The sequence below is a fragment of the Plenodomus lingam genome (genome assembly GCF_022343315.1).
Source record: "Plenodomus lingam strain CAN1 chromosome Unknown contig_6, whole genome shotgun sequence".
Classification (NCBI taxonomy): domain Eukaryota; kingdom Fungi; phylum Ascomycota; class Dothideomycetes; order Pleosporales; family Leptosphaeriaceae; genus Plenodomus; species Plenodomus lingam.
In genome coordinates, this window is record NW_027093966.1 from 1,008,090 (window position 1) to 1,034,466 (window position 26,377).

Sequence of the window (26,377 nt, forward strand, 5' to 3'; positions counted from 1 at the left end):
GTGGAGCATTTCCCCCCCAGGCCGGAAAACACGGCATGGATGGATCTTCCCCCGCGCTCTCTCCCCCCTTTCCCCCTCACAGATGGTAAGCCGTGTTATGTGCGTAGGTGGGCTGCAGTGCGGTACCGGTGTTGCCGTGGGAGGAGGAATGTGCGCTGTGAGGGATGTGCCGGGGCCGGCTCGGCGGCGGGCATACCATGTCCGGTACAGGGTATGACGTAAGAGGGGTGTTTGAGCTTTGGGTGGATTGGGGGGTCTGGGGTGCTGTTTGCGGGGGTTTATCAATGGTGGGGGAGGGGTTTAAGGGGGGTTTATGTTTTGCTGGGGAGGAAGGATGACGTGAGGGGGGAGTGGGATGGGGACGGGGATGGAGATTGATAAGAGGGTGGAGATTGATAGGATCTATTTTCGGAAGAGGTACGGAGGTGCCTTTCAAAAGTTGTGTCTGCCAAGGTTATATAGGCCCGATTTTCGGCCGTACCTAAGGTCCCCCCCTGCCCTCTATATACTCGTTACCTCCTTTAAGGTGAATGATTATTAGTATATGTACAAGTATACGCTTAATCCATGCCTAAATCTTTGCTTGTGGTAGATCTATCCAGCACTACTCCCATGCTTTCACTGCCTCTCTCTTTAATTAAGGAGCTCCTTTCTTTGTTGTCTCTCTTTTTATATAATACTAGCAAGGCTTAATACAATTATAGTTAGGTAAGTTGCTACACTAAAGTAATTTCTTAACCTAATATAGACTATAAACAGTCTCCTAAAAGTGATAAGAATGCGCAGGAGCTTTGTCCTCTATTACTATAGTCTAAGGCCTGTCTTAGAGGCATGCTTAAGCAAAAGGAATAAGCTTTAGGATTAGTACACAACTCTAATACCTCTACTAATTAATACCTGCCCTAGACTAACGTGAAAGCTTGCTATTCTTTTTAGTAAATGTCTACTATAGCTTCTTGCTAGGCTTATTCCTTAGGCCTATCCTCTTTATAGCTGTATTTAGCTGCTATTTATCTCTTAAGATAGGCTTAAGCTTAGTATTTAGCTTAGCAATTCTTTAATTTGCTAACTCCTTCTCTTTCTTTATCTTAGGCGTATATATATAATAAGGACCCTTCTTATTATATAAAAAGTAGCCCTAGAATATAAATTTAGAGTATCCTTTCTACCTCTTATAGATGCAGCTCTTAACAACTCTTTTATCTGCTTGTCTCTAGATTCTATAGCCCCTACGCCTATAGTTAATAATAATAGAGGTCTTATCTATCTATATTACATTCTTCTAATCCTCTAACGTCTAGTGTTAGTAGTTAAGCGCCTATCTTAGCCTCTGCTTCTTTATCTCCTATATTAATCTAGGCTTCCTTATTAGCTTAGTCTTCTTAAATCCTGCCTCTCTTAAGACTCTCTAGATAGTAGTTACTAATATATTAATACCTTAAGTGCTAAGGCTACTAGTAATGTTAGTATATGTCTTCTCTCTTCTATATCTATCACGCTATACTTCTTAAATTATCTAATCCTTTATCTCCTTTATCTGCTTAGTAGGTTAGCTAGAGCGTAGGGCGTCTTAAACGTGCTTAGGGAGGAGCTTAAGAGGGAGGAGGTTTAGCTTAAAGCTAGCAGTAATAGCTCTGCTATACACTTAATTAACTATACGTGGATTAACTCCTATTAATACTGTAACCTAAGAGGTAGGCTTGCTAACAGGAGGTGACTTTAACGCAATAATTAGAGCACAAGTTTATATATTAGTAGTAGGGCCTGGCATTATAAACTAATTATAAAAAAACCTTATAAAAGGTTAATATATTATATATACGTGGCCTTACAAAAAGTTTTATATATCGCCAAGCGCCGAAGACGGGCCAAAGGTGGTCTACTAGCGTCAGACACAACTTTTGAAAGGCACCTCCGTACTTTGTAGACTTTTGTTTTTGGTCTTTCTCTTTCTTCCAAGGCGAAGACGATGACGTTGTGAATTTGGTGCTAGAGAGACGTGTACAGTAGTACTATCGTAGATGCATGCCATGTGTTAATGCAGTCTCATCACAGTTGGGCCCGTCGAACGTGGAAGAAAGCTTGGGAACATGTCATGTCTCATGGAGATCGAGATTGTCGTCTCGAATCGTTCGTCTGGTATAGGGCCTTGGACGATCTTCAGGCGCGTACGCAACGGTTTCTAGGTAGGCTCAGCACTACTTGTACATGAGCCTCGTTGTCTGCAGGGTGCAAGGCGCAAGCCACCTAGTGCGGACTTCGGAGTAGAGTAGACTGAAGAAATGTCCGAATGACTTGCTCCAGGACGTTCTTACTTTTGTGACTCGGTCCTTTCTCGTTCTCAGAGGATGTCTTACTGTGGACATTGTGCATACCGATATCACAAGCCCCTCCCCCCCACTCTTCCTCGCCTCGCCACTCCTTCTATAACATTGTGAAATCTCGATTTCCTTTACCAATACCCGTATCACTGAGTTCATCTGCTTACAATGACGCAGAGTCCATGGTGATGCGCCACATTCCCACGCAGACACACGCTGGATCGACACTTGGCACAGACTGTTATTTCTATATCACCCATAGTGCTTACCTTATACCGAGGTGGTGACTGCCCACCACCATTGGCGACTCCCCTATCCCGGGTTGACTAGGAGACACCTATTTAGGACTAGTGGGGATGTCTATATCTAGCCACCTTGGCCCTTTGTCTATAGATACTTTAATTAATACTTTCTTATTATATTAGGTTATAAGCCTAGCTTATCTACTAGTATACTTAGCTTTATTTACTAGTACCTGCTTATATTAATCTCTCTTTATTAGCTTCTACTACTTTAGCTATATCTATTACTAATATTTACTATTATTATAGCTTCCTATTCTAACCTATTTAACGCGTCCCTACTACTATTACTAGCTCTACCTATAGCTTTATTAGAGGTACTACTATCCTTATATCTACTATTACTAGAGATAGATCCTCTTCTAGAACTATTAGCACTACCCCTACTACCTATTATATCTACTAAACCTGTATTTAACTTCTATCTAGACCCTTCCTTATTACCTAAACTAGGTTCCTAAGGTAAGAACTATCTAGAATAGTAGTTAGCCTAGACTATAGTATTTAGATATATAGGTATTTAGCCTATCCTTACTAGAAAGAAGCTAAGACTAATACTTCCTTCTAATACTAAGGACTAGGACAAGCAGGATAACAAGGCTTTAGTTATACTACTATTATTAGTTTATAATAACCTAATAATAAGCGTAGTAAGCTATAACACCTCTCTAGAAGCCTAGAAGCATCTTACTAACTACTTTAATAGGGATATAGGTAATATATTAATCTTACTTTTCTAGTTACTTATAAACCTCTACTATTATAATAGAGATAATCTTAGACTATACCTTAATAAATTCTATTAACGCTAGATATATATAGCTAAATATTATATAACCTTTATATAACCTATTATAGTAGTAATACGTGCTATATTTAACTCTAACTAGGTTAAGGGCTTATTCTTTCTTGCTACCCTACCTAAGATAATAGATAATATTATTAATAATTTATCTACTAGGAATATAACTGCGTTTAAAGATATTAAACTAAAGATCCTAGATATCTTAGAGAAGCACTTATTAGATATTACTAACTCCTTAGCTACTTATATAGCTAGATAAACAGTGTCTAGATAACTAAACACTAATAGACTACTATTATCTAGTACCTCTATACTAAAATATACCTAGTATTAGAAGTATAACCTATTATTTATTAGTTATATCTATCCTAATTATAAGTATCTTAAGAAGTATAAGGAGAACTAAGTAAAGGGAAAAGCTAGCACTACACTATAGTTATAGTTATTCTTATTATTAGGCTCTTAGAAGAAGCAGAAGGCAAATAATACTACTATAGTTAACCCTAGTAAAGACTCTAATAGCTTAACTACTATTATTAGTTACTCTGCATATTATTATATTAACTTAATAACACTACTACTATATCTAATACTTAATTTAAATAGTAAACGCGCTAGATTAGTAAGTATATTTATAGTAATCTATTAACCTACTACTATTAACCTACCTATATAGCTTTTTAATACTAGTGCCTCTAGGTATATATCTAGCTACGCTAATAACTTCCTATCCTTAACACTAAAGATAGGCACTATTACTATAGCTAGCGGTATTAAGCTTCCTATATAAGGAATTAGCATAGTTTAACTTTACCTATAGCTCCCTAATAGCTTAACTAATATTATAGTACTAACTAACACACTCTATAGCGCTAAACTCTATAGCACCTACTTATTCTTATAGATATTTATTAGATATAAGGGGTTTAAGCTATTTACTAAAAAGGATAACCTATACCTTGTTAGATATAGTTAATACACACTATAGGTATAATATATATAGGGCCTTATATAGCTCTAGACTAAATAACTACTATTACTATTACTATCTACCTATATACTTATAAGCCTATCCTCCCCTAATTAAATATTAATAGCCCTAGCCCTAATAATAATAACAGAGGCGATAGTAATAGCGATAAAGGCGAAGGACAATATATATAAGGGCAAAGGTTTTAGGATATACTAGGATTTTTATAAAGCTATAGGATATCTATTAGTGCTAAACCTATTATATATCTATACTAATAGCTATCTAGTACTAGATAAACCTAATAACTTTGTATACACTATATATTAATAATTAAAGTTAGTGTATTATATATTAACGCAAGGAACACTACGCTATACCTAGCTACTTAAGCTTATTTACTCTAATCTCTTAGGGAAGATACCTGCTTAAAGTATTAGTAGCTTATAGTATTATATCTCCTTTATTAATAACTATACTTAACACTTATAGATTTAGTTCCTTAAGCTTAAGACTAACGCACTATAAGTAATTAAGGATTTTATTACCTACGCAAATACCTAATTCTATAATAATAATATACTATAATATTCTATTATTAAGGCCTTCTATTCTAATAATAGCAGCAAATATATTAGCTATAATCTTTAGAAACTTTTTATAGCTAAAGGAATTATCTATAAATTAACACTACTATACTACTATAAATTAAATAGCGTCCTAGAGTAATTTAACTATACCCTATTCTAGATTACTTAATATATAATACTATCTAATAATCTACTTTTCTTATAGGCTAAAGTAATAATATTAGCAAATTTTCTTAAGAATATCGCGCTATATTCTTTAGACCTATTATAACGTACCCTACACAAATAGCTCTTTAGGAAGAAGCTATCTATTTAGTATCTCTAACTATTTAGTATCTAAGGCTATATTTATATTCCTATAAAGGCCTAGAAGCTAGGCACTAAACTTCTACACTACTCTAAAGAAGGTATTTTTATTAGCTATAATTATAGTACTAGGATAAGCTATCTCTATATACTATAATAAGCTATTATTATTAAATCCTAAGATATTACCTTTATCTTATAGGTTCCCTAGTTATTTTAAGCTATTTAAGACTAGGGAATTAAGTATAGTCTATAATATCTAGATATAGAGCTTTAATATCTAAATTAGTAGCCTAGGGAATTAATTATAACGCTTCCTCCTATTAAAATTCTTAATAACACTAAGCTAGGGGATATAAGTAACCTTCTATTAGCACCTTAGACACCTACGCTTAAGACTAGAGCGATAAACATACTATATAACCTCTTAAGTAGCCCTAACTATCTCTCTATATAGGCACTACCTAGGATAGGACTAGATTTCTCTTCTTTAGGTGCTTAGAGTTTATAAATACCTGCCCTACTCTAGAAGAAACTATATATAAAGGAGATATTAGCACTAACACCTATAGCTATAACTTATATTAGATAATAGATAAAAATACTAGAGTAATACTAGGGTTCCTATACTATAGTATAGCTCTTTACTATAACTTATAAGGAAGATACGTTAGTATATATTTTATTATTCTTAATAACTTTCTCTACTACTATAATATTAACTAACACCCCTAGGATATTTATAGAAGTAATAGATAAGAATTATACTACCTTATAGTAGCTAGCTATTAATAAAGAAATTACTAATTATATAGAAAATAGTATATAGGAAGTTGTACCCTATTATAAGATACCTCTAGGTATAAAGCTTGTAGGCACTTAATAGGTATTTAATACTAAGTAAGATAAATCTAGCAATATTATTAAAAGAAAAGCAAGGCTTATAGTATAAGGATTTTTATAGTAACTAGGTTTTAACTACAATAATATATACTTACTAGTAGTTAGGTATAATAGCCTACGTATCCTCCTAGTCCTTGCTACTTTATATAGATAGTAGATATAATAGGTAGACTTTAATACCACATACCTAAATAGATATCTTAAGCACAGGATCTACTACTAACTACTACTAGGATTACCTTCTAATAGCGCACTATTCTTGCTTAAGACCCTTTATAGTCTTAAGTAATCTAGACGTAAATAGTATACTATCCTATCTAAATAGTTAAAGTCTTAATATTTCTCCTAAGCTAATTTTAATCTTTATATCTTTATCTTAAGAGATCTTGTCCTTAGGATCTATATAGATAATATCCTTATAGTTAGTACTTAAGAATAGATTAATATAATACTCTGCCTTATAAAAACTTACTTTTACTTTTAAGACTTAGGATAACTATATATACTATTAGGACTTAAGATTAACTACTTTAATAACTATATAGAACTCTACTAACGTATATATATTATAGCTATTCTTTAAAGGTATAGTATAATAGATTATAATAGTTAATATATACTTATTAACCCTAGCTTATTCCTACCTTATATACCTATAGATATACCTATTAATATTAACTATTAGAAGAAGTTTTAGTCTATTATTAGCTCCCTTAACTTTATAGTAGTTATAAGTAGACTAGATATAGTATATATAATTAGTCTACTTAGTTCCTATAATACTAACCTATTAGAGAACTATCTTAAACTAGTATTCTAAGTGCTCTAGTATATCTGCGTAACTTTATATTATTAACTAATAATTAGTACATACTTTACTAGATAGTCTACTAAGATTATAATATACTTTAACGCCTCCTACGTATTAGACCTAGATAACTTAAAATTATTCTCTAGCTATATCCTTAAGATTAATAGATTAGTTATCTTATAGTTATCTAAGTAATAGAGCTACGTTACTTAAAGTATATATAAAGTAGAATATATAGCTACCTTATATATAGTATTATATCTTATCTAGGCTTAACGCGCTATTATAGAATTCCTACTAGTTATACTACTATACTACCTGCTTATTAATAATAAACTAGCTATTATACTTATTTAAGACTAGAAGTTAAACCTATAGTTAAAGTATATCTACGTTTATTACTACTTTATAAGAGAATAATTCCTAGAAAGTAACTTTAATATCTAATATATTTAATCTAGTAATAATCTTATAGACTTATATATAAAGGCACTCCTAAGGCCTATATTAAAGAAGTTAGACGCTAGAATATTAGATATAATAAATAAAGGATAATCTTATTTACTTAGGAGACTAGGGGATATAGTTTTTCTCTTATTTTCTTTGTATTTATAGTTACTATAGATTTAGGGGACTATTATTTCTATATTACCTATAGTGCTTACCTTATACTAAGGTGGTAACTGCCTACCACTATTGGCGACTCCCCTATCCCGGGTTGACTGGGAGACACCTATTTGGGACTAGTGGGGATGTCTATATCTAGCCACCTTGGCCCTTCGTCCATAGATTCTTTAATCAATACTTTCTCATCACATCACAGACCACCTGTTCAGCGTCTTCCGACCCCGGATACTATCATTCCCAAACATCCGGAAGCCGCGAGAAGACTGCGGAATCCCTTCTCCAACAGTGAGCGATCGGCTCGATCAATGTGCCATGGCGATCCGAATGACGATAGAGGGAGCTGGGCCAGACTTTCCAGACCAGACGCCTCGCAACATCCCGGCCAGTGTGGGCTGCTGCTGCATGTCGACCTCGTATCTTGAGGAGATGGACTCATGGTTTAGAGACAGGGACTATGGTAAACCAGTCGTCCTAGCGTCTACAACGTGTCGTGATCGTTGTGGATCATCACAGGACAAGAGTGCGACCAAGTGCCGCTGCCACGCGAGAATGGGGCGGTCCCCGCAAGCTGGATACTGACGACAGAGTTGTATGCATACCAAGCGTTTCCCAAAGAATGCGCTTATGTAGGGAGATGATAGCAGTGGACCACGTTTGCAGATAGCGACGGGGCTACATGAGGCGATTGAAATTCCTTCAAAGCGGCCATATGGATCGATGGATGTACAGATCTTCGGCTAAGGTGCCACCCCGGCCTGAGGATCATGGTACGGTATGCTTTGCTTAGCTGGCATCGAGTACGTATTGATGACCGTGGTCCAGAAGAAGATGCTTCTGGACTGTTGATATGTATTCAGAGTTTCACCACTCGTATCGCATCGCACGAAGTTGCGATTGTGAAGACATACACGGTGAGATTCCAAAATCATCGGCTATATGTCGGCTGGTCATGTTGCCGTCTGCTCCCCTTTGGGTGCCGGGTATCTTAGCAGGGCTAGATCCGCAGATGCCGTGAACTAAAGAAAGCCACGTTAGGTATGCCTACAGTAGGAGAGCGAGGGGGTTATCGGGAGCTCGTGGGTGCCCGTAACATGAGACGTTATCTGACTAGGTTCGAGAAGTGCAACTTGCAAGTACTACCCTAGGCCAGACTTGATGTTGCATTCATCCTTTTCTTTTATGCAAAGATACATGATTTGAAGTGAATTCGTTTGCTTTTCGCCTGAGGCCTTCTACCGGTACAAAGCAGCATGGTTTACAAGAGCCAGGGTGAGCTCGTCATCCGTACTCACAGACCAGGAAGACAGGGCAAGTGAACGCAGTCAGTAACATGTACTTTTAGTTATCCAAACCTACCATGGTCAGCGCCACCCCGGGACATGCTGAGACGTCTGTCCGCAGGAGTAAGAGCTACACAGTTTCGCGGAGCCGCACGACTTGGATGGCACACGTACTGGCCAAAGGCAATGCCCTCCTCCCGCACTTTATTCACGCAAGCCCTAAGACGCTTGCAGCAGTTAGCATCACCAGACTAGTCTGATTCATGTAAAGCCTCATGTCAAAACGTGGTTTCGAGAAGCTTTCTAGGTCGGACTCGCTCGGGATTCCACTTGCCAGCTGTGTGTTACCTACCCCTACCTACGCCAACAAACTTTAAAAAGAAGAGCGGTCGGCACACTGCAAGGAGAAGCAGGGTTGTTTCGGCCACATTGCGCACAGTAGCCAGCATCCGCCGAGCGTTCGAAATGAACACAGTTCACTACCCGATGACGTATGACAGGGCCACCCTGCTCACGTTTTTCTCTTCCTCTGCGCCTTTTCACTACAAAGCATATTTTGAGTTGTGACGAGACGTCGGCATTCGGGCACTCGTCTATTCTCCGTCGCAAGAACGGGACTCTAGGCGGAGTACAGTTTGACTCGACAACAGGGCAGCCGACACCCCCGAAGTGTCTAGAGGATAGGTGCTTAGGTCTGATGTCGCTAATGTGTGGAGTAGTTTTTTCCATGAAAACGTCAGGGAAAAACCCAGTGATGTGCATGCGTAGGTAGGAACAGAGGATTGAGTTGAGCCAGTAGACATTCACCGCTACCTGGACCTAGTCTCTACCACAGCACAAGTGGGCTGGAGAGCGTGTGGAGGAAACGGGACGCACGCAATCGATCGTTGGAAAACGGTAAGCCGGGCGGGCCTATTCAGCGACAGCAGACTACCTACAATAGTAGCAGACTAGCAAAAAAAGGCAGGGGAAAAGTTACCGATGGTGGAGCCCCGGAATGAGGCACCCTTTGTTCGTCTAAATCCCGGTGCTCACCAACGTACATACATACTAAGTGGAGTAATACTGTACCACACAGTACCTAACGTACACAGGGTAAGGATTGTCCTTGCTGGCGAAGAATAACTCTAATTGGACACGGCCAGATCTTAGTAAGAAGTATGCAGGCGAATATGGCAGCTTGCACGACTGATTCATCTCCCTCCTTCATGCACGCCCGCCAAAGCAGCAGAATAGGATCATTAAGCTCGCATACAAGGATACACCATTGTGCTGTTATAGCGTGCTTGTCGTCACAAGCACACACAACTGAAAAAAGCTGTCAATGCAACAATTCGTCATGACCGTTGGAAATTGACCCCCACCCAGTCTCCTGTCTGTTTAAATACGACCGCATTGCGACCGATAGGTCTTGTTGCTGGTGCCATCCGCATGGCTGCCCACCCCTCATCCGCCAGTCTTTTGTTTCCCGCCTCGTCGCCCCCGGGTAGCGCTGCCGAACGGTCAAAATACCCCACGTGCAATATGTACTACAGGTGGTACAAGTCTAGACACGATTCCAATTTCGTGTTCCTACACGAGGAAGGGGGGGGGAAAGGGGGGCGATCGTCCCAAGTTTCATCGTCGACGATAATAGATGATGGTGATGGAATCCTGTTCTATTTTGCAACAGCGTGTCGTATGGGGTCGAATGATCCAGACCTCTCTCCTCTGCCTCCCACCCATCTATCTGTCCGCTAACAGTGAAGGAGTCTTTCCCCCATCCCCCCATGCAGGGCCGATCCGGCAAGCCGAACTTAGTGGAGGGACGTTTGGCAGGGGTTGGGATTAGTCGGGTACCTAGGTAGGGGTGCCAAGTCCGGGTCGTGGGAAATGGCATGCAAGCCGGATCCGCGATAGTGATGCGGTACATACATGCACGGTGCCCTGGTCCGCGATAGGGTAGCTGGGTGTTGGGGGTGGGGGTGGGTGTGTGTTGTGTATGGTATGTGCGTACGTGCGCGGCTTTTGCTGCTCTTGTCAGCACAAGACTTGTGCAAACGCGTCTACGATTTCAAATGCCGGTCTTTTGGCCTCAGACGATTGCCTCAGTCGATTGTCAGTCATGATACTGATAGAGGGTTCTAACTCGGCCAGTGTGTCCTTTGGCTATCTTTGAGTCACTTGATACAATAAACAAGCGCAGCCTTGGGTTTGCAAGTATCGCGACAGCGACATAATTGACCTTCGGGAGTTTTGCTTAGAGTTCTTCAAGTCCCTTAGTGGGTGCAGTAACGTTGCGCTAAAGTCGAAAAAACGGTTCCGCAGTATATAAGTATATTGTTTAAATTTGGAGTTTTTTTTTTCTATTTGGGAGGGGGGGTATCTCAATGACAAAGAAAAAAAAATTAATGTAGCAAAAGGCAAAAATTGGCGTTTTTTTCTTCTTTTCTCTTCACGAAGTTGATCTCTTCTACAACTTGCTCAATTGAACGTCTTGCTAAAATGCTGCCGTGCACCAATCATACAAATTGGCGAGATTTAGGAGCAGAGCGAGTAGCGTTTTGCAATTTGCCAATCTTGACCCACTACCACTCGATCTAGGAATGGTTTCGGTGGCATTCATCGCCTGGACAGAGCCAGCGTACAAGCGTGCTTTGGACCAACACGACCCAGCACGGTGTTAATCCTACCGGTAGGTATGCAAGCGCTGCACTGCTCGGTACTTCTTCTCTCTCCGGACTTTTCCGTTTGCACGTTGGCGTGGCTGGCGTCAGGTCGATGTACGGGACGGCAGGGCGGGCTTGTGGATCCACTACGTGGAAGCGCTAAGCTAACTGCGTAGTATTCTGACTCGAACCTCGTGTTGAGACGCGGCCTTTGTGTATATTGTGTTTTGGATAGACGTGTGACTTCAGTGAGCCACAAGGTCGTGTTGCTCAGCTCGCAAGGGTCTCCTGGTGTTCTTCCCACTGCCACTGCTCGACTAGCTGCCGCACCCTATAGTCGGTAGCCCAGCCAATATCGGTTTCGACATCTCGAAGCAGCTGCAGGACTACCTGGCGCTCTCGAGCGTCACTAAGACACTGGCCTGCAGTGAACAAGGGCTGGATCGAGTGGATTCGCACTGCCTCATCTGACCGGGCAAGTGAGATTCCGACGATTTCACGGCTGTGTTTCTGACACGCGGCCAGAACGGACTGGTAGGAATTCATGCGTGCACAGATGGTACTGCGTCCTTGGGTCGACTCGTGCGGCTTGTTCATGAACAACAGGATTTGGCTCATGTGATACGTCTGCATCGTCGACGCGCACATGGGGATGCTGTACCAGACCTCAGTAAAGGAAGCGCTGTTGTCGCCTTGTAGGAATTGGCGCGGCATCTGCGAGGGCTCCACCCTAGCCGATGGCTTGAAGGTCACTGGTAGTCTATCGTGCCAGACTTGGAACTGCTTCTCGAGGCTATGCCAGTAGTCCAGCAGAGCCCGCTGTGGTACGCCAAAGACTGTCGCATCGCTAGTGATTTCGTCTCCAGCTGCCATGAAGTTGACCAACTTGGACATGAGCCAGACTAGCGAGTTGCAGATGAGGTCTTCTCGCATCATGGACGCTCCGTCTTCGATGTATCCATTCTCCGTGGCGTTGTTGGGAACAATAAAACCTTGATTGTCAATCAGTAGTCCGGCCTCTTTCCAGAGTGTGAGGTCTTCAGTATCCAGTCGAGTATGAGTCTTGTTGATGACTACATAGGTGTTAGTCTTCAATTCCCTAGCGTCAACGTTGGCTCCACTTACAAGCAGCAAGCATATCCTGTCTGGCAATGTTCCAGAACGTAGCCCTGCGGGCCTTTGAGATGAAACTTTGGCTGGCTGAGGATGTGCATGAATGTGGTGTGGAGCAACGTTCTTGCGAGAGTACTAGAAGCGACTTGGCACCATTGAGATGCTTGGCCCACTCAGAGACGGATGTGTCAAGGAACTCGTAGACGCAAAGTATGGCAGAAGCTGCCAGTAGCTCATCGGTAGAAGAAACAAACGATGCGTTGCTCGAAGTCCTGCACCTCCTTGGCGATGACCGATCGAATCCATGCACTGGGTATTCATTGAGCTGTCTGAATTCACAATCCGACTCGTCTGGTGCAGGAGTGGTGTCTTGCTTCAGAGCCTGTAAAAGGAGGGATACAGCATAGTCGTAGTATATGGCCGCCTTGTGTTTCCAGTCAACTAGGGGAGCGTCAGGATATAATTCCAGGCAAGCTTGACGGGTCACACTACCTCCCATGACAGGCTTGCGACCTGATACCCGGGCAAGTGCCTTTGCCGCACAAGCAACTGCTGCATACTTGAGCAAAGGGTTCTCTCTTGCTTTGACCGGTACATAGGACGCAAAATATGTTCCGAGATCGAACAGGTCCATCCAATAGCCAGGTCCCTCGGAAAACCAACGTAAAAGAAAGGCAATTTCGTGGTCTTTCTCTAACTGTGCATCTCGCTCCATGTGTGATGGAGACCGTCGCGAACCAGAGAGTGAACTTGTGCGGCGCATGTACTCGCTCGAATCGTATGATGAAGTTAACCGTGGATCGATTGGGGGTGGGGACGCAGTCGGATATTCCATGAAGGAGTTCATACGGCGATTGCAAAGTGTAGCCCGTGTTGAGCCAGGTGTTCCTACTGTAGATGTTGGAGGCGACTGCATAAGTGATGGTACAGGTTCGAGCTCTGGCGTGAAGCTCATGGGTATGCTCGTCGGGGCCATGTCGATGCCCATACTTGATGGTGTGCTCGTGATCGAGTGGCCGTTGCTATGTGACCGCCATGCAACGAGGGACCGAGTTTCAAATGGACCTGGAGACTCTGTGGATGCGATTGATAGACTGTCGAACTCTGGCGTGCCCGGGTCAAGGTAGGGGTTTGTAGTATTGATAAAGGTAACTGAGAGGTTAATAGCCAGCCGGGCACGTGAGAGACAGGTGGAGCTTACTATTCCGTGGGATGTCCATCCAAATGGTGTCCTCGTCAAATGTGTTCTTGTAGGCATAAAAGCCCTTGAGCGAGTTCTCATCGCCGGAGTCGTCACCATTCATGGAGGCATTATGTTGATGTCTAAACACTATCCCTGAACTGGGGATGCACTCTCTTGAGGCCTTGGTGCATTGCCCGCAATGGGGTTTCTTCTCGTCGCATTTCAGCTTGCGCTGACGGCAAGTAAGACTGTGATGGATGTTAAGAGATGTTGGGTACGACAGGAGAGTCTTGCCTTACCATCCAGTTCGAGAGCGCATGTCGTAGTGAGTCTATGTAAGAGTGTGGCTCTGGACGGGCTGTTTAGATGGATACGGACTTGGGGCAAGGCATGTGGGTATAAAAGAGTATGCAGCAAAGCCGAGGAGCGATGTCTTGTTATCTATACCACAACCATGGAAGGCAACAGAGCGTTCATTGCTGGAAAGGAAGATGCGGGGTCTAACATGGTTCGCGCCAATGCGGATCCACGGTCACCAGCTAAGCAGGGCCTGTGGGAAGCAGGCAAAAGGCTTTTTCCTTTGCACGATCTGGGGTCTGGGTTGAAGAAATGGTCTAAGCACCCGTGTGGCAGGATAGATGCGCACAGGTCGCGTCAAGCGCCGTCGCGTGCACTGGCCGAGTCATGCCGAATCACTTGCAGCAAAGTATGCGTAAACCCAGTCCGTTATGGCCGCTAGTTGCGACTCCTTTTTAAACTTCTGTCAAGCCGCTGCATCTGCTGGACAATGCTGTTCGGCCCTTTTGTAGAACGCTAGAGCAAAGGTGGGTGAGGGGGCCTGTCTTCACCCATGCTCAGATCAGGAACGACTCTTCCAATTCTCACTGACATGTTGCCAAGACTCGACCTGGAACGTCCGCCGGAAGACACGCTTCAAAGGTCAGTCCACGAGATGCAAGTAGATTACAACCAACGTGTTCAAGGCAGTGGCAGTGCAGAGCGTGGGACACTGGTGCGCGCAATTGCAACGAAGCGCCTCGACGCTCTCCTTGGCTGAATCGGATAAACTGCGGCTTCCTCACCGCTGCATTATTTCGATACCTTCTGTTTCTTCTTCGGCCGTTCTGGCATAGCTGCAGATTCTCCCGCATCACTGTCTGCGCCCCCCATTTCCTCATCACTATCCGAACCACTGCTCTGGTGATCGGAATCAAATTCCTCGCCCACTTCTGATTCTGAATCTGCTTGGAAGTCTTCGTCGACGCTCTCATCGTCCTCGTCGGCACTACCGCGATTTGCTGGAGCGCCGTCGTCACTAGAGGCAAGATCCTCGTCCTGCAAGGCGGCTGCAAGAATTGCTCCAGACTACAAGGTGCATGGTTAGTCTATGCATTTCATCGTAGAGAGGGGCTTTCGTACATCATCCGCCATTTCATTCTTCGTCTTGATACCTTTGGCCCGAAAGAAGTTCTCGAGCGGCTGTTGTTCCTCCCTAGACATGTATTTAGTCAAGCTTGATATCAAGGAAGAAATAGTGAGACTAACCGATTGATGTTTGAAAACTGGTGTTCTGCCATACCTCCCTTCATGGTAAAGGTAATGTCAAAGGTGCGGCTTGCTGCCATGGCTCCGCCAACACGAGACATGGTTACAGACGCGATGTTGTCCATGCTAATGTAGGTCGCTGGTTTGGGTATGAACATGAAGGCCTTGTCGAGACAAAAGAGGTGGCCCTCATTAGCCTTGATTGAACACTTGACACCCGATTGCTCATGGTGGCTTATGAAGTCCCGAGATGGTCTAGTGATGCGTTTACCGCTCAGTCCTCGAAAGATGTCCGAGACTACGACAGCGATGGGCGCTTCGTAATGTGACTGTAATTTGTCCTTATACTTGGATTCTAAGAGGTCCTCCTTCATGTTTAGATCAAGATTTACTTCCTCGTCACGCTTGAATTGCATAACCAGAAATGGGTAACGTGTCTGGCCTTGTCTCAGAGGAGGGTCCAGACCAATGGTAATAAGAGTGTGCATGTCGTCGGGTTTGGGCAAGACCATGAATTTCTTGACCGAATCGAACTGAATCTTGTAGTCGTACGTCTTGCCTCGCAGGCGAAACGAGCTCTCGTACATATCGATGTCGAACCGACCTCTGAGCATCCATTAGCATTGGCAAACCGCACTCGCGCATATTCACCGTACCTGGGCGTGAGATGAAGGATATCCAAGAAGGTAGCATATGTGTCTCCAGCAACCTCCCCGATCTCAGCCTTGTCCATCAGTGTCTCGTAGAAGAGGCTAGCGGCGTTTGTCTCCTCGCCCTCTTCACCGCCAGAAGCGTCTTCGCCATCCTCATTTTTCTCTTTCTTGGAGGCTACACCGGGTATGTAGAAACGCATCTCGACTAGTTGGTCGCGAGCGCCTGCAGACTTTTTCCCTCTGAATCTCGCTCCTCCAAGGGCGCCATTGGCCCCAGCGTCGCCATCGGGTGGTAGTGAGAAATCAACGGCCACTTCGTTCTTTCCCGCCAAGTTTGTGTTGGAAACTTCGGTGTAAGGCACCTCAAAGGCCGGGCGGTTTGCCACATTGAAGGTTAGTTCAGCCTTTCCAAAATCGGCCTTTCCCCAGTTCCAGCCGCGCAAGGCATGTTCACGATTGTCCAGATTGATGCCATACCAGGTCTTGAAGACCTTGGAGACACGCTCAAAGTCATCCTGCTTGAATCCATCGAGCTGGATGACACCGTCGTTCCGTGAAAGAATCTTAACTTCATAGCCACGTGCAGCGCGACTCCATTGTGCCTGTATGATCTGTGACTGATCGCATGTGTACGTCTCACCCCCGGCAGCGGGCTTCCAGCCAAATCCAGAGTCGGAGAAGCGTGTTGCGCCAGGCTTACGCGACAGATTTAGATAGATGTCGTTGAAAGCTTCCCTGCTCCTAGTCAGCCTTCAACTCGTCACCAAAAGCCATCCCTCTTGGCGCGCAAATTCTGCTCACATAATTACAACCACTCCACGACAAGCAAAACTTTGGAATGCAATTTACTGAGAGCGGTGATGGGCGATGGAGATAGCAAGCGACGTTTTGTTGCCGTCTTCGTTGTCGTCGTCGTCGTTCTCGCTAACAAGCTCTCACTTGGCAAACGCGTCGGGGCAAGTTCTTTAGCGCCATGTTCACGTGACAGCGCGTCACCTTCACCTGCAGTCTTTCAGGGTCCAAGTACTACCATAGGGTAGCCTTAGGAGCACCATTTTACGACTTCTAGTCATTCACTTCTCTCTAGGTATCCCCTTGCCCCAGAGCCCACTCCACACCTTTGGAGATTGTCCCCAGAAGTACGGGCACGTCTCCATATGCCTGCTCATCGCCTGTTAGGTACCGGTACAGCTTACTGTGGTGCTATAAATTCCTTCACCCTCGCCCGACTCTGCAAGACCCTTTCTCGCGGCCCTAGTTACCTCTCACCCTGGTGTTGTGTCGTCATGTCTATGCGCGGTAATATAATATGAATTTGACTATGATTACCTACTACACCTCCTACTGTATGTTGGGTGGTATGTACTCGTATTGACGTGACGCTAGAAGAGTCCCAAACAACGGACCTCTATTTGGAGTATCACCGAGCCCACGCACCTCTAAATACCTAGTAGGGCGAGCATGGCACCAAGTACGCTGAAGTCACTATCGAGATACCATGGCGACTCTCCATCGACAGTACTTTGTTCCACAATCTCAGCACGGATCTTCCTTTTGATGCCTCGTTGCAGAGTTGAGCTTATCATGTCATGCAGTGACAGGCACATCCAACAAGCGACATAGCCTCCTGGCTCGACCAGCACCCACGTGTATCATGCAGGCCCAGCTCCTGGTTTGCACTCTGTTTCAACGCCAATGCTAGAGAGGACTATGAAGCTGGTCAAACTGTACTATGGTAGGTACATACCATGGTATGATAAATGCGGCTATCTTAAATCGGTCAACCGTACAGTAGGGGGCGACATGGCCTCCCCTGGGGGCCTAGCTACTGCACATTTCCAGCCTCACAGATATGCATGAAATAAGGCCGAAGGCACCGCAGACGCACCGATGCGATGCCGTCTTGAAATGGCAAGACTCACCGGGCAAATCAAGATTCAGTCGTATCTGGATCCCAGATTAGAGCAGTTAGAGTATGTACATACACAGTAGTAAGTCAATGCACAGTCGCAACGTGCGTTGTGCGCAGGAACGCCATTTGGCGGACCGATTCAACCAGTTCATCCAGCCTGCTTTGTGACGATAACAATGCGACCATCTCATTCACCCGCCAAGGGGCGAGACAAAGCCTCATCTCACCCTGGCCAGTGATAACTCGCAATCGCGCCTTTGCCAAAACGAGTATGTTTTGCTTGAAAGTATATTTCTCACCTGCCGAGGCCTCCTGCATGTCATGTCATGGACAGGGGATCGTAGCATGTATAGCGCCCGCGACCAAGCGCGCCAAGTGCATTATTCCACGGGCACTAATGGAAGCTCGATTCCGAGTCCATGGCTTGTGATCTGTCTACCCCCGCGAACCAGAGTCCAGAATGAGACATGTCGGATAATAGCATTGTACCATGAACAGTGAATTGGACCCTAGTAGCATGGCAAAGAGAGTTTCGACTATACGGTACCGGTAGTCCCTACAGACACTCAACATCTACCACAGCACATTCCGTGCTTTCCGGAGCAAAAGTGGACTTCTCTGTCGCTCCTAATCCCTAGTCAGTCTCCCCTTGACTCACAGTACAACTCAGTATGAGGCGCCACAATCTACCTCACCTCGATCGAGGTAAGAGTGAGCCCACGCACTCAGGATCGAAGCTACACATCTATATATATCAATGCTTCAACCCTGGCCGAACATCAGACAGCACTGCATGTGACGTTTCTCGTTCACACCACATTGCATTAGACGCCATCCTGCGCCATTCCCATTGAGGAACTAGCCATATCTGTTAAATGATTTTCGGAGGCGTAATGACTGAAACGACCGTTGATCTACAACCCAGAACGTGGGGTGACCCTACTGACTTCCCACCCCATCTGCCAGCCTAACAGATCTTCCATTGTGAGCGCGTGTCAGTATCCGATGTGAACTTGGTACTAGAAAGAATGCGCATTTCTTGGCCTGCTACTTTGATTTCGACATCGTAACAGCGGTCCGAAAGACTCTGAATTCAGCCTGGTATACGTGCCCAGCCGTGATATGAATAATCTTGCACGGGACATACCCGTCGACCTTGTACGCTACCATGCTGGGGACAAGGTTCATATTCGTCTCATCAATGTGATAACGATCTCATACATGTACGCTTACACGGCGAGCTGGGCTGGATTGAGTCCCCCGGTAGTTGAAGCCGGCAAATGCACGGGTGGTGTTGTAAGTATGGTAGTCCTGTCGAAATTAGCAATGGGGATAGCGCCCTTAGTAGCAAGCAAAGTTACTCGGACAGTCTTTGGGACATTCAGTACTCATCACAATGTCTGAATAGTAGGTACAATACATTGTATGAGTGGATCGCGTCCTACTGTGCGACAAGTAATACACTGTTCATACACAGTATTTCACATAGAACATTGTGAACATAGTATCCCCAAATATACATCTCACTGAAATAATTTCCCTCATAGAGATCATTCCAGCTCGGACTATCCAACAAAGGCCTGTTCTCCGAAGAAACGTGCAAAAATAAGCCATTCAGGCTAGTCAACTTCAGAGATCAAGCGACGTATCTGCGATCATGTCTCTACCCCTCACCGGACAGACACAGACACCTGTGGTATCCCGCACCCATACCATAGACATTCTTTATCTCTTCTTCCTCGCTTTATTCCTCGGCTGTATTTGCTGTCTCACATTCTTCCTTACACGGAACCAGGAGCCAGAGGGTGACCTTGAGGCTGATGCATGTGAACAACATGTGCATTACAGCAATCCTACTGAATGGCTTACCGGCGGGACTCCTCTCCCCAAATACTCCGAGCTATACCCAAATGAACCTGTTGGTTTAGGCATTCGAATGGCAGTCGATGACGTTCACATTGATGATGATGATCTGACAAGTCTTTTGGATTTTGACTAGCTGACATGTCAGCACCTTTTTACAACGCGCGGCGCGTGCTGAATTCCAGGAGCTGAATCTCTTGTGTTGTTAGAATGATGTTTTCATTGAGTATCTTGGTTTTCAAGGCGTTTCCCGATTCACTCCAAGTTTCTTTCACAGGGGCAACTACATAATCGATGAGTAATATCCCCTACTACGTGACGAGAACCACTCCGTAACGAGATAACAACACTAATTAATCGTCCAAAGACTCTCCTACGCAAGTAAATAAAGTTGTAGCTAGTGTATTAGCATATTCTACCATTTCTGTACCTGTTGCCGGTGTGTGAACAGAAAAATACCATCTCGTTAATGGCGTTGTCGATCATTTCGTCATGGCCTCTGGAGTTGCTCTAACGTTATTACCCCTGTTCAACGATGACTTTTAACGAGCCTCTCAAATTCGGGGCCATGATATACTAGTACTATCACAAGAGAATCAGCATTTAAGAGTTGAAGTCACTCAGCTGTCAGGGTTGTGTAAGATTCCTACACCTATAGGTCTAGTATAAAAGGATAAGAAGAATATATCTATTCTAATATAGGCAAGCTACTCTTTATATATATTAGTAAGTTAGGCCTTTGTTAGGGCTGACTTGGCATGGAACAATAGGCGAGCAATTCTGCCTTATTGTTACACTTACCTATATAGCCTAGCTAGGGAAAAGGCGTTTACAAAAAGGAACATCCTTGGAGCCTAGAGAGGAAGCGGGTTATTTCCCTTCAATCCTGATAGAGTTCTTGCAGAGATCCCTAAGCCCTCCATCGATCTAAGTATCTCGACCGCTGATGAGCCAAGGATGGTTTCTCGTCCGGACTACGAAGCATTGCCTACACCCGCAACGCCAGTATCAGGAGAGACCTTGATGTCGCTACTTGATAGGATTGAACAGGTTCCTAATGATGAAGCGAGCAGCCAGCACAAAGCGAGGCTCCAGCAGAAGGTGGCAAATGCCGCTCAGACATACCTTGCCAAAATTGCACTCCTTTACAATCGAAATCAATTCTTAGCTAAGATCAACGACGAAGGAAAAGCTCGCCGAGCAGCCGACCAGAAGGTAATAGGGACAGCAAGAGTGGTGACCTATGAGGACCTCGAGGACGAGCGAGCGAAACGCGCTGTGATGGACGCTAAGGCAGCGGAGAAGATGGCTACAAAGGCTGCTAAAAATATTGCGAATGCTACACGAGACGCAGAGGGAGCTACTATAGGCAAGACCACGCGGGGTCGTAAACGGAAGAATACTGCGTCAGCGGCAGCCCCAAGGGCCAAAACTGCGCAGATTAGCGATACATTGGTTGCAGAAGGTGAGGATGAAGCAGGTGCTTCAGAGCCACAGGCCAAGGCAGCGCGAACGAGGAAAAGGCTAGAGACACCATCATCTATAGTGGCTTATGCGGAGGATGAGATCGCACTGGAAGGTTGGAGAGCCCCGGTTGCGCAAATGTGGTAACGGAGAAGTAGAAGTGTGATATTGGGGTGCTATTTAGATAACGTTGATGAAGCAATGCCTTCTGACGCACGCACTATGATCCGAACGTCAATCTGTCTTAGAGATGCTACAGTGCTCTTACGCGAAGCTTAGTAGCTTCTGTTGTCCCGTGATGAGATTATGGACATGCTTCTGAATGTTCTTGAATTGCACAAATTTGCAGCTTTTACTTTTAAGGTGATTAAAAAGCCCCGCTAAGCTTACGAATTAGCTATTAAAGCTGCGGTTTAGGTAGTAATATAGCTTCTTACTGTGGACTAATAAACTTAGATATTAGTTTAGTGCTTAGACAATGCTATACTTTTAGTGGCAGATGTAGTACTTGTAACTAGAGCTATTCTAAGTTACCTTTATTGCAATATTCTATTTGTTAGAGTTAGGGTAGGTAAGCAGCTTCTTTATTAAAAAGCTACTAGGGTCTTGCTAACTAACAGCCTAGTAAATCGTGCGGTAATTAATGTTCTTAGCTTGCGGATATAAGCTAGTCTCTAGGTGATGCGAAAGACTACTAGCTAAGGTGAAAGCTGCTTTACAGAAGGGGCACGCAACATTCCTGCCGCGGTGAATGCTCGAGTTGAGGTGCTTACGATAGTCAGTAACACCCGGTCACAAGAGAGTAAGCTCGGTTAATTAAGAACATACCATTCTCAAAGCATTCTCACTTTGAAAATTTCTGCTACAATGGTTGCAATAATGTCGCTTGAAGTGATCTAGAGCGTCCATGTGCTGATCTGCCGAGCGTTGGCTGAAAAACTCTCGATCGCATGTGTCGCATTCGTATCGTTGGGCCCAGTGATCAAGTGCGTTCATGTGCTGAATAGCAGCTCGTGAGCTACCAAACTTGCGATCGCATGTCTCACACTCATCGTCGTAATACATCTTGAGCTCGTCCTCAGGTTTGTTGTGTCAGTTGGTGCACAGGACAGCAGTCAGGGCAGCGCGAGAGGTCGCTACCTCCTCACCGCGGGGGTGTTTGTGTAACATCATGCAGTACTTCGGAGCGACCATGTTGCCGTCATATGCAATCCAATGAAAGGCGACGCTCGCAAACCTGTCTCAGGCCCTGGGCGCGTCGGACTGTCCACAACTTCGTCGGCAGCTGGCTGAAATCATTGCTAAAACGCTAGGGCGAGGTACAGGCAGGACCAGGACGAGCTCACGCCCTTCTAAGCATGTGACAGTCAGCTCGCCGACAAATTACATCACTGGAATGCAATGAGTGAGCAAGCGGAGAGTTGGGAGGGCGAAATAATCAACTCTGCTAGCCCTAAGGGCAGTAGCGGCGGTTTAGCGCCTGAGCCACAGTCAGGTTATTGGCTTTGCGCGTGTGTGGCGCTGTTGCTGAGTCAACCAAAGCACCCAGCTTTCGGACGATCGCATGTTGCGCGAGAGCGACAGCCATCGAACAAACTCCACGATGCTGCACAGCATACAGCTATGTCGACATCGCGAGATGATTTAACGCGGCATCGACACGTTACGCCACCCTCTATTTTCAAAGGCCAGCCTTTGACGCCTCCGCTGACAGTCGAGAAGCTATACACGGAGGCACCTCGCATTATCGCGCTGTTCAGACAGATCCAAGCAGGAAGGGCCACGGCTGGAGAGCCGTTAAAAGAATTCCAGCTTGTACAGGGAGAGTACGAGCAGATAGAGAGGACGCTCCTGCAGGACAACGTGCTTTCGGGACACGTGAGAGATAAGATACGGTTAGTGGACCTCAGAGACCGCGAGGACCACAGCTAACAGAGGTTATTGGTAGTTATGACTACGACGAAGACCAGTATAAACTAGCCATTCGCATGCCTACTGCGGTCCATGAGCTCTTCCTTAAAGGCGTGGAGGATGGCATTCAGAGTCAGCTCAGAGCATTATGTGACGGTTCAGATAAGAAGGCTCGATTCGCGCAGAAAATACAGCCAGCTGGATCGACTGAAATACGTTTCGCCCCAATCGATTCATCTAGCAAATCCAAGTACGAACCCGACGCGTCGTTCTGGCATGACGACGCACAATATCCGGGCGTCATCATTGAAGTCGCATACTCGCAGAAGAAGGCGCGCCTACGCCGGTTAGCTGATAACTATCTTTTAGATTCGGATGCCAACGTACGGGTTGTTATTGGCCTAGACATTGCGTACAGCAATGAGTCGCGTAAAGCAACGTTATCTGTTTGGCGGCCCCAACTTTTCGATACTGTTGACGGACCTGAATTACGCGCTGAAGAAGTAGTCTCGGGCGAGGTAGGTTTAATTTTCGTATTGCTGACCCAAGCTTAAAGTGCTAACCTTCCTATTAGGCTTTCCGTGACGACGGAGGAAATCCTGTCGAACACCGTGGCCTACGGCTCCGCCTAAGCGACTTCACTTGCAAAGAGCTTGCACGGGAGCAGTTAGGAGACGAAGATGCAGAAATTTGGATATCTGGGACACAGCTCTGCCGGTATGTTGAGAGGGCAGAGAGCAAAGTACAGCGAGCACTGCGTAAGGATACCTTGCCCAAGGAGGTCAAAAAGCGGAAACGATCAACAACACCCTCTGAAAACATTCGGGACTGTGATGAAGCAAACTACGTTAAGGAAGAGGAGAGTGCAGCAAAGCGCATCGCGTTTCGTGATAGTGATTACGAGGATAGGTCATCAACCAAGAGCCTATCAGAATAGATAACTAGGAGTTTGGGGTAGTCATGATCTGTTCGCTAGTGTGTCTTTGCTTAATGGTGGGTAATTAGCGGGGCTCAATGACTTGCGAAGGCGGTCATGGGGAAACTTCGGACGATTCTGACTCACTTGGCTCACCTTCGACTATTTGGGCATAGCTCTCAGCCACAGCCTTAGCTCAGATTCGATGTGGCTTAGATTACAGGCTTGTATTACGTGAAACGTGCTAGTGATGTTTTGGAATGGCCAGAATCGCTCGCTTAACGAGAAGGTACCGACAGGGGTAGCGACGATGTATGAATCATCCTCGTATCGCCGCCACAGGGCTGAGATTGGCTTACGATTGTGGCAGTAAGGCTGGAAAGGTTGATACTACAATATTATAACTACTAGAAGTAATACAAGATAGGTAACTAATAGAGCTGGAGGAGAGGTGTTCTGCCTTGCTGTAGGATAAGGCTCTCCTCAAATCAGGCGCGGAGGCAACGACAATGTCGGTAATTTTCGAGTAACGACGGTTGAGAGGGTAAGGAAGACCTGTCGCATTTCACTCACGAACTATCATACAGGTACCGAAACCTAGAAAGGGCATTTCCTGCTTACTAGTCCAAGTACCCGTAATTATTCTCGTCACGGAGTGGTTCTCGCTACGTAGTGGGGGATATTACTTCTTTCACTGGCAATACACCCCCACCGTGACATCTTGCATCAGATCATACGAATTGACTCGCTATTTCATGATATATTCAAATTGTTCGTGCTGTTTCTCGTATTTCACTTACAACTCACATACCCCATTCATGCAACTTCGGCTGTCAATGCTAGGAATACAATCTTGGACCAGGGCTCCCACAGATCTATTGACTATATACACTGTACATGCTTGACTCATGATTGATGCTTCCCATTCATGCCTATAGTATATGGTCCAGGTGAAAAAGACGTCATTTTCAGTTCGCTGGCAATCTTGTGTGGCTGACTTTACTTCCAACCATTGTTGAAGCATGTGGCATGTTAGAACCGATCTCCACATTCCTTATTACCAATTTGACAAGTTCAAGTAAGATAATGGACTCGAAAATTTGCACGATAGCTATCTCGTGTGGTCAATCGAGCGCAGGAACGTTGAGAAAGCGACTAACCGTACACCCACGAAGACCTGAATTCTCATAATGCAACATCACGCAACTGCAGATAGAGCCAAGCTCTTTCAAGTACTACAATATAATATTGTATCAACCCTTTACTCTCAACGAAGTTGAGCGAAAATTGAGGATATGTGTTCAAGACGTCAAATGGTCCTATGGTACCATGGTACGACGATTCCAAAGCAAAGCCTACTCATAACGGTAAGCTTAGACCGCACAATAGTCACTTGCCCCAAGGATAAATCCGAACACCCTGTAGGAAGACGGACAATATTCTAACACAGTCATAGAATACAAGAAATTCTTAGGCGACCCTGCATATTTTGTACCATTCTTTCCAGAACCAAAATATTGCACATGGGGAACCAAACTTCCGCAAGACTAATATCTTATCTTTTGAATATAATGTCACTTTCCCCTGTATCTATCCTTTATACCTCATCTTTACAATCATACTCATTCCGCAGCAAAGCCCTCACGCTTACACATAGCAATCATGGAGATGCTCAAGCGCTGGTCAATCCCAATACACTCCTCCCAGTCCAACCATGCATCATCACAATCACAAACAGCAGACCGACAATCAAGTTCTTCAAGTCTGTTCTCCAGATTCTCAGAGGCCTGCTCTTCCCGAAAGAACGACGACGTGGAACTATCTGACCTTAGTGTCCCGCAAGACAATGGTGGTAAGAAGCCATGCAGCAGCCACGACTCGGAATACGAGGCCATGCCACCGGCGAGGGCGCTTGCAGCACGAGAAAGAGTGAAGAATATGAAGGCTATGCTGCGGTATACTGGGGCTGTATCAGACAGTTTGTCTACGCAGAGCGCATTACCGGCGCCTGTGGATACGTGTCTGCATCACGATAACAACATAGATGCAGACTTATCGTCAAGCGTACAGGACAAGAACAGAGATGCCGATACGAAAGAAAAGTTGTATACGAACACAGGAAAAGTCATATTCGCGATAGATGGTTCTCTGGAATCTCACGTGGTGACCGGATTAGAAAACCGCGAAAAAGCGGTCCCACCAGCATCACCCGCGAAATCAGCCTCTGACGGGTCAACGACAGTGGATCTGTATT

General features: G+C 44.8%; 9 protein-coding genes across 9 annotated transcripts; 5 read left to right on the forward strand and 4 right to left on the reverse strand.

Moving 5' to 3' along the window:
- Positions 1 to 8,992: 8,992 nt before the first annotated feature.
- Positions 8,993 to 9,175, forward strand: IAQ61_009565 (uncharacterized protein; the record flags this gene model as incomplete). The annotated part of the gene is made up of 1 exon (XM_066098437.1): positions 8,993 to 9,175. The coding sequence occupies one exon, from the start codon at positions 8,993 to 8,995 to the stop codon at positions 9,173 to 9,175; it is 183 nt and encodes a 60-aa protein (XP_065951596.1).
- A 1,727-nt stretch (positions 9,176 to 10,902) lies between these two features.
- On the reverse strand, positions 10,903 to 14,178 carry IAQ61_009566 (uncharacterized protein; the record flags this gene model as incomplete). Its single annotated transcript, XM_003837992.2, has 4 exons — positions 10,903 to 12,636; positions 12,689 to 13,828; positions 13,878 to 14,107; positions 14,159 to 14,178. 4 exons carry the CDS (start codon positions 14,176 to 14,178, stop codon positions 11,834 to 11,836), a joined length of 2,193 nt encoding a protein of 730 aa, XP_003838040.1. The 3' UTR covers positions 10,903 to 11,833.
- A 135-nt stretch (positions 14,179 to 14,313) lies between these two features.
- Positions 14,314 to 14,598, forward strand: IAQ61_009567 (uncharacterized protein; the record flags this gene model as incomplete). Its single annotated transcript, XM_066098438.1, has 1 exon — positions 14,314 to 14,598. One exon carries the CDS (start codon positions 14,314 to 14,316, stop codon positions 14,596 to 14,598), a length of 285 nt encoding a protein of 94 aa, XP_065951597.1.
- Positions 14,599 to 14,948: 350 nt separating this feature from the next.
- Positions 14,949 to 19,280, reverse strand: POB3 (FACT complex subunit; the record flags this gene model as incomplete). The annotated part of the gene is made up of 10 exons (XM_066098439.1): positions 14,949 to 15,224; positions 15,279 to 15,351; positions 15,405 to 16,010; positions 16,061 to 16,798; positions 16,867 to 17,059; positions 17,176 to 17,229; positions 17,505 to 17,618; positions 17,980 to 18,004; positions 18,063 to 18,281; positions 19,203 to 19,280. Coding segments are annotated over 10 exons (2,376 nt in total), but the record flags the coding sequence as incomplete, so codon positions are not given.
- Positions 19,281 to 19,626: 346 nt separating this feature from the next.
- On the forward strand, positions 19,627 to 19,968 carry IAQ61_009569 (uncharacterized protein; the record flags this gene model as incomplete). The annotated part of the gene is made up of 1 exon (XM_003837990.2): positions 19,627 to 19,968. The coding sequence occupies one exon, from the start codon at positions 19,627 to 19,629 to the stop codon at positions 19,966 to 19,968; it is 342 nt and encodes a 113-aa protein (XP_003838038.2).
- An 821-nt stretch (positions 19,969 to 20,789) lies between these two features.
- Positions 20,790 to 21,443, forward strand: IAQ61_009570 (uncharacterized protein; the record flags this gene model as incomplete). Its single annotated transcript, XM_003837989.1, has 1 exon — positions 20,790 to 21,443. The coding sequence occupies one exon, from the start codon at positions 20,790 to 20,792 to the stop codon at positions 21,441 to 21,443; it is 654 nt and encodes a 217-aa protein (XP_003838037.1).
- A 103-nt stretch (positions 21,444 to 21,546) lies between these two features.
- IAQ61_009571 (uncharacterized protein) lies at positions 21,547 to 22,581 on the reverse strand. Its single transcript, XM_066098440.1, has 3 exons — positions 22,125 to 22,581; positions 21,734 to 22,064; positions 21,547 to 21,676 (listed from the first exon to the last, which is right to left on the reverse strand). The coding sequence occupies exons 1-2, from the start codon at positions 22,359 to 22,361 to the stop codon at positions 21,918 to 21,920; spliced, it is 384 nt and encodes a 127-aa protein (XP_065951599.1). The 5' UTR covers positions 22,362 to 22,581; the 3' UTR covers positions 21,547 to 21,676; positions 21,734 to 21,917.
- A 338-nt stretch (positions 22,582 to 22,919) lies between these two features.
- Positions 22,920 to 24,144, forward strand: IAQ61_009572 (uncharacterized protein; the record flags this gene model as incomplete). The annotated part of the gene is made up of 3 exons (XM_003837988.2): positions 22,920 to 23,191; positions 23,245 to 23,725; positions 23,782 to 24,144. 3 exons carry the CDS (start codon positions 22,920 to 22,922, stop codon positions 24,142 to 24,144), a joined length of 1,116 nt encoding a protein of 371 aa, XP_003838036.2.
- A 1,601-nt stretch (positions 24,145 to 25,745) lies between these two features.
- IAQ61_009573 (uncharacterized protein) lies at positions 25,746 to 26,018 on the reverse strand (the record flags this gene model as incomplete). Its single annotated transcript, XM_066098441.1, has 1 exon — positions 25,746 to 26,018. The coding sequence occupies one exon, from the start codon at positions 26,016 to 26,018 to the stop codon at positions 25,746 to 25,748; it is 273 nt and encodes a 90-aa protein (XP_065951600.1).
- Between the last annotated feature and the right edge of the window lie 359 nt (positions 26,019 to 26,377).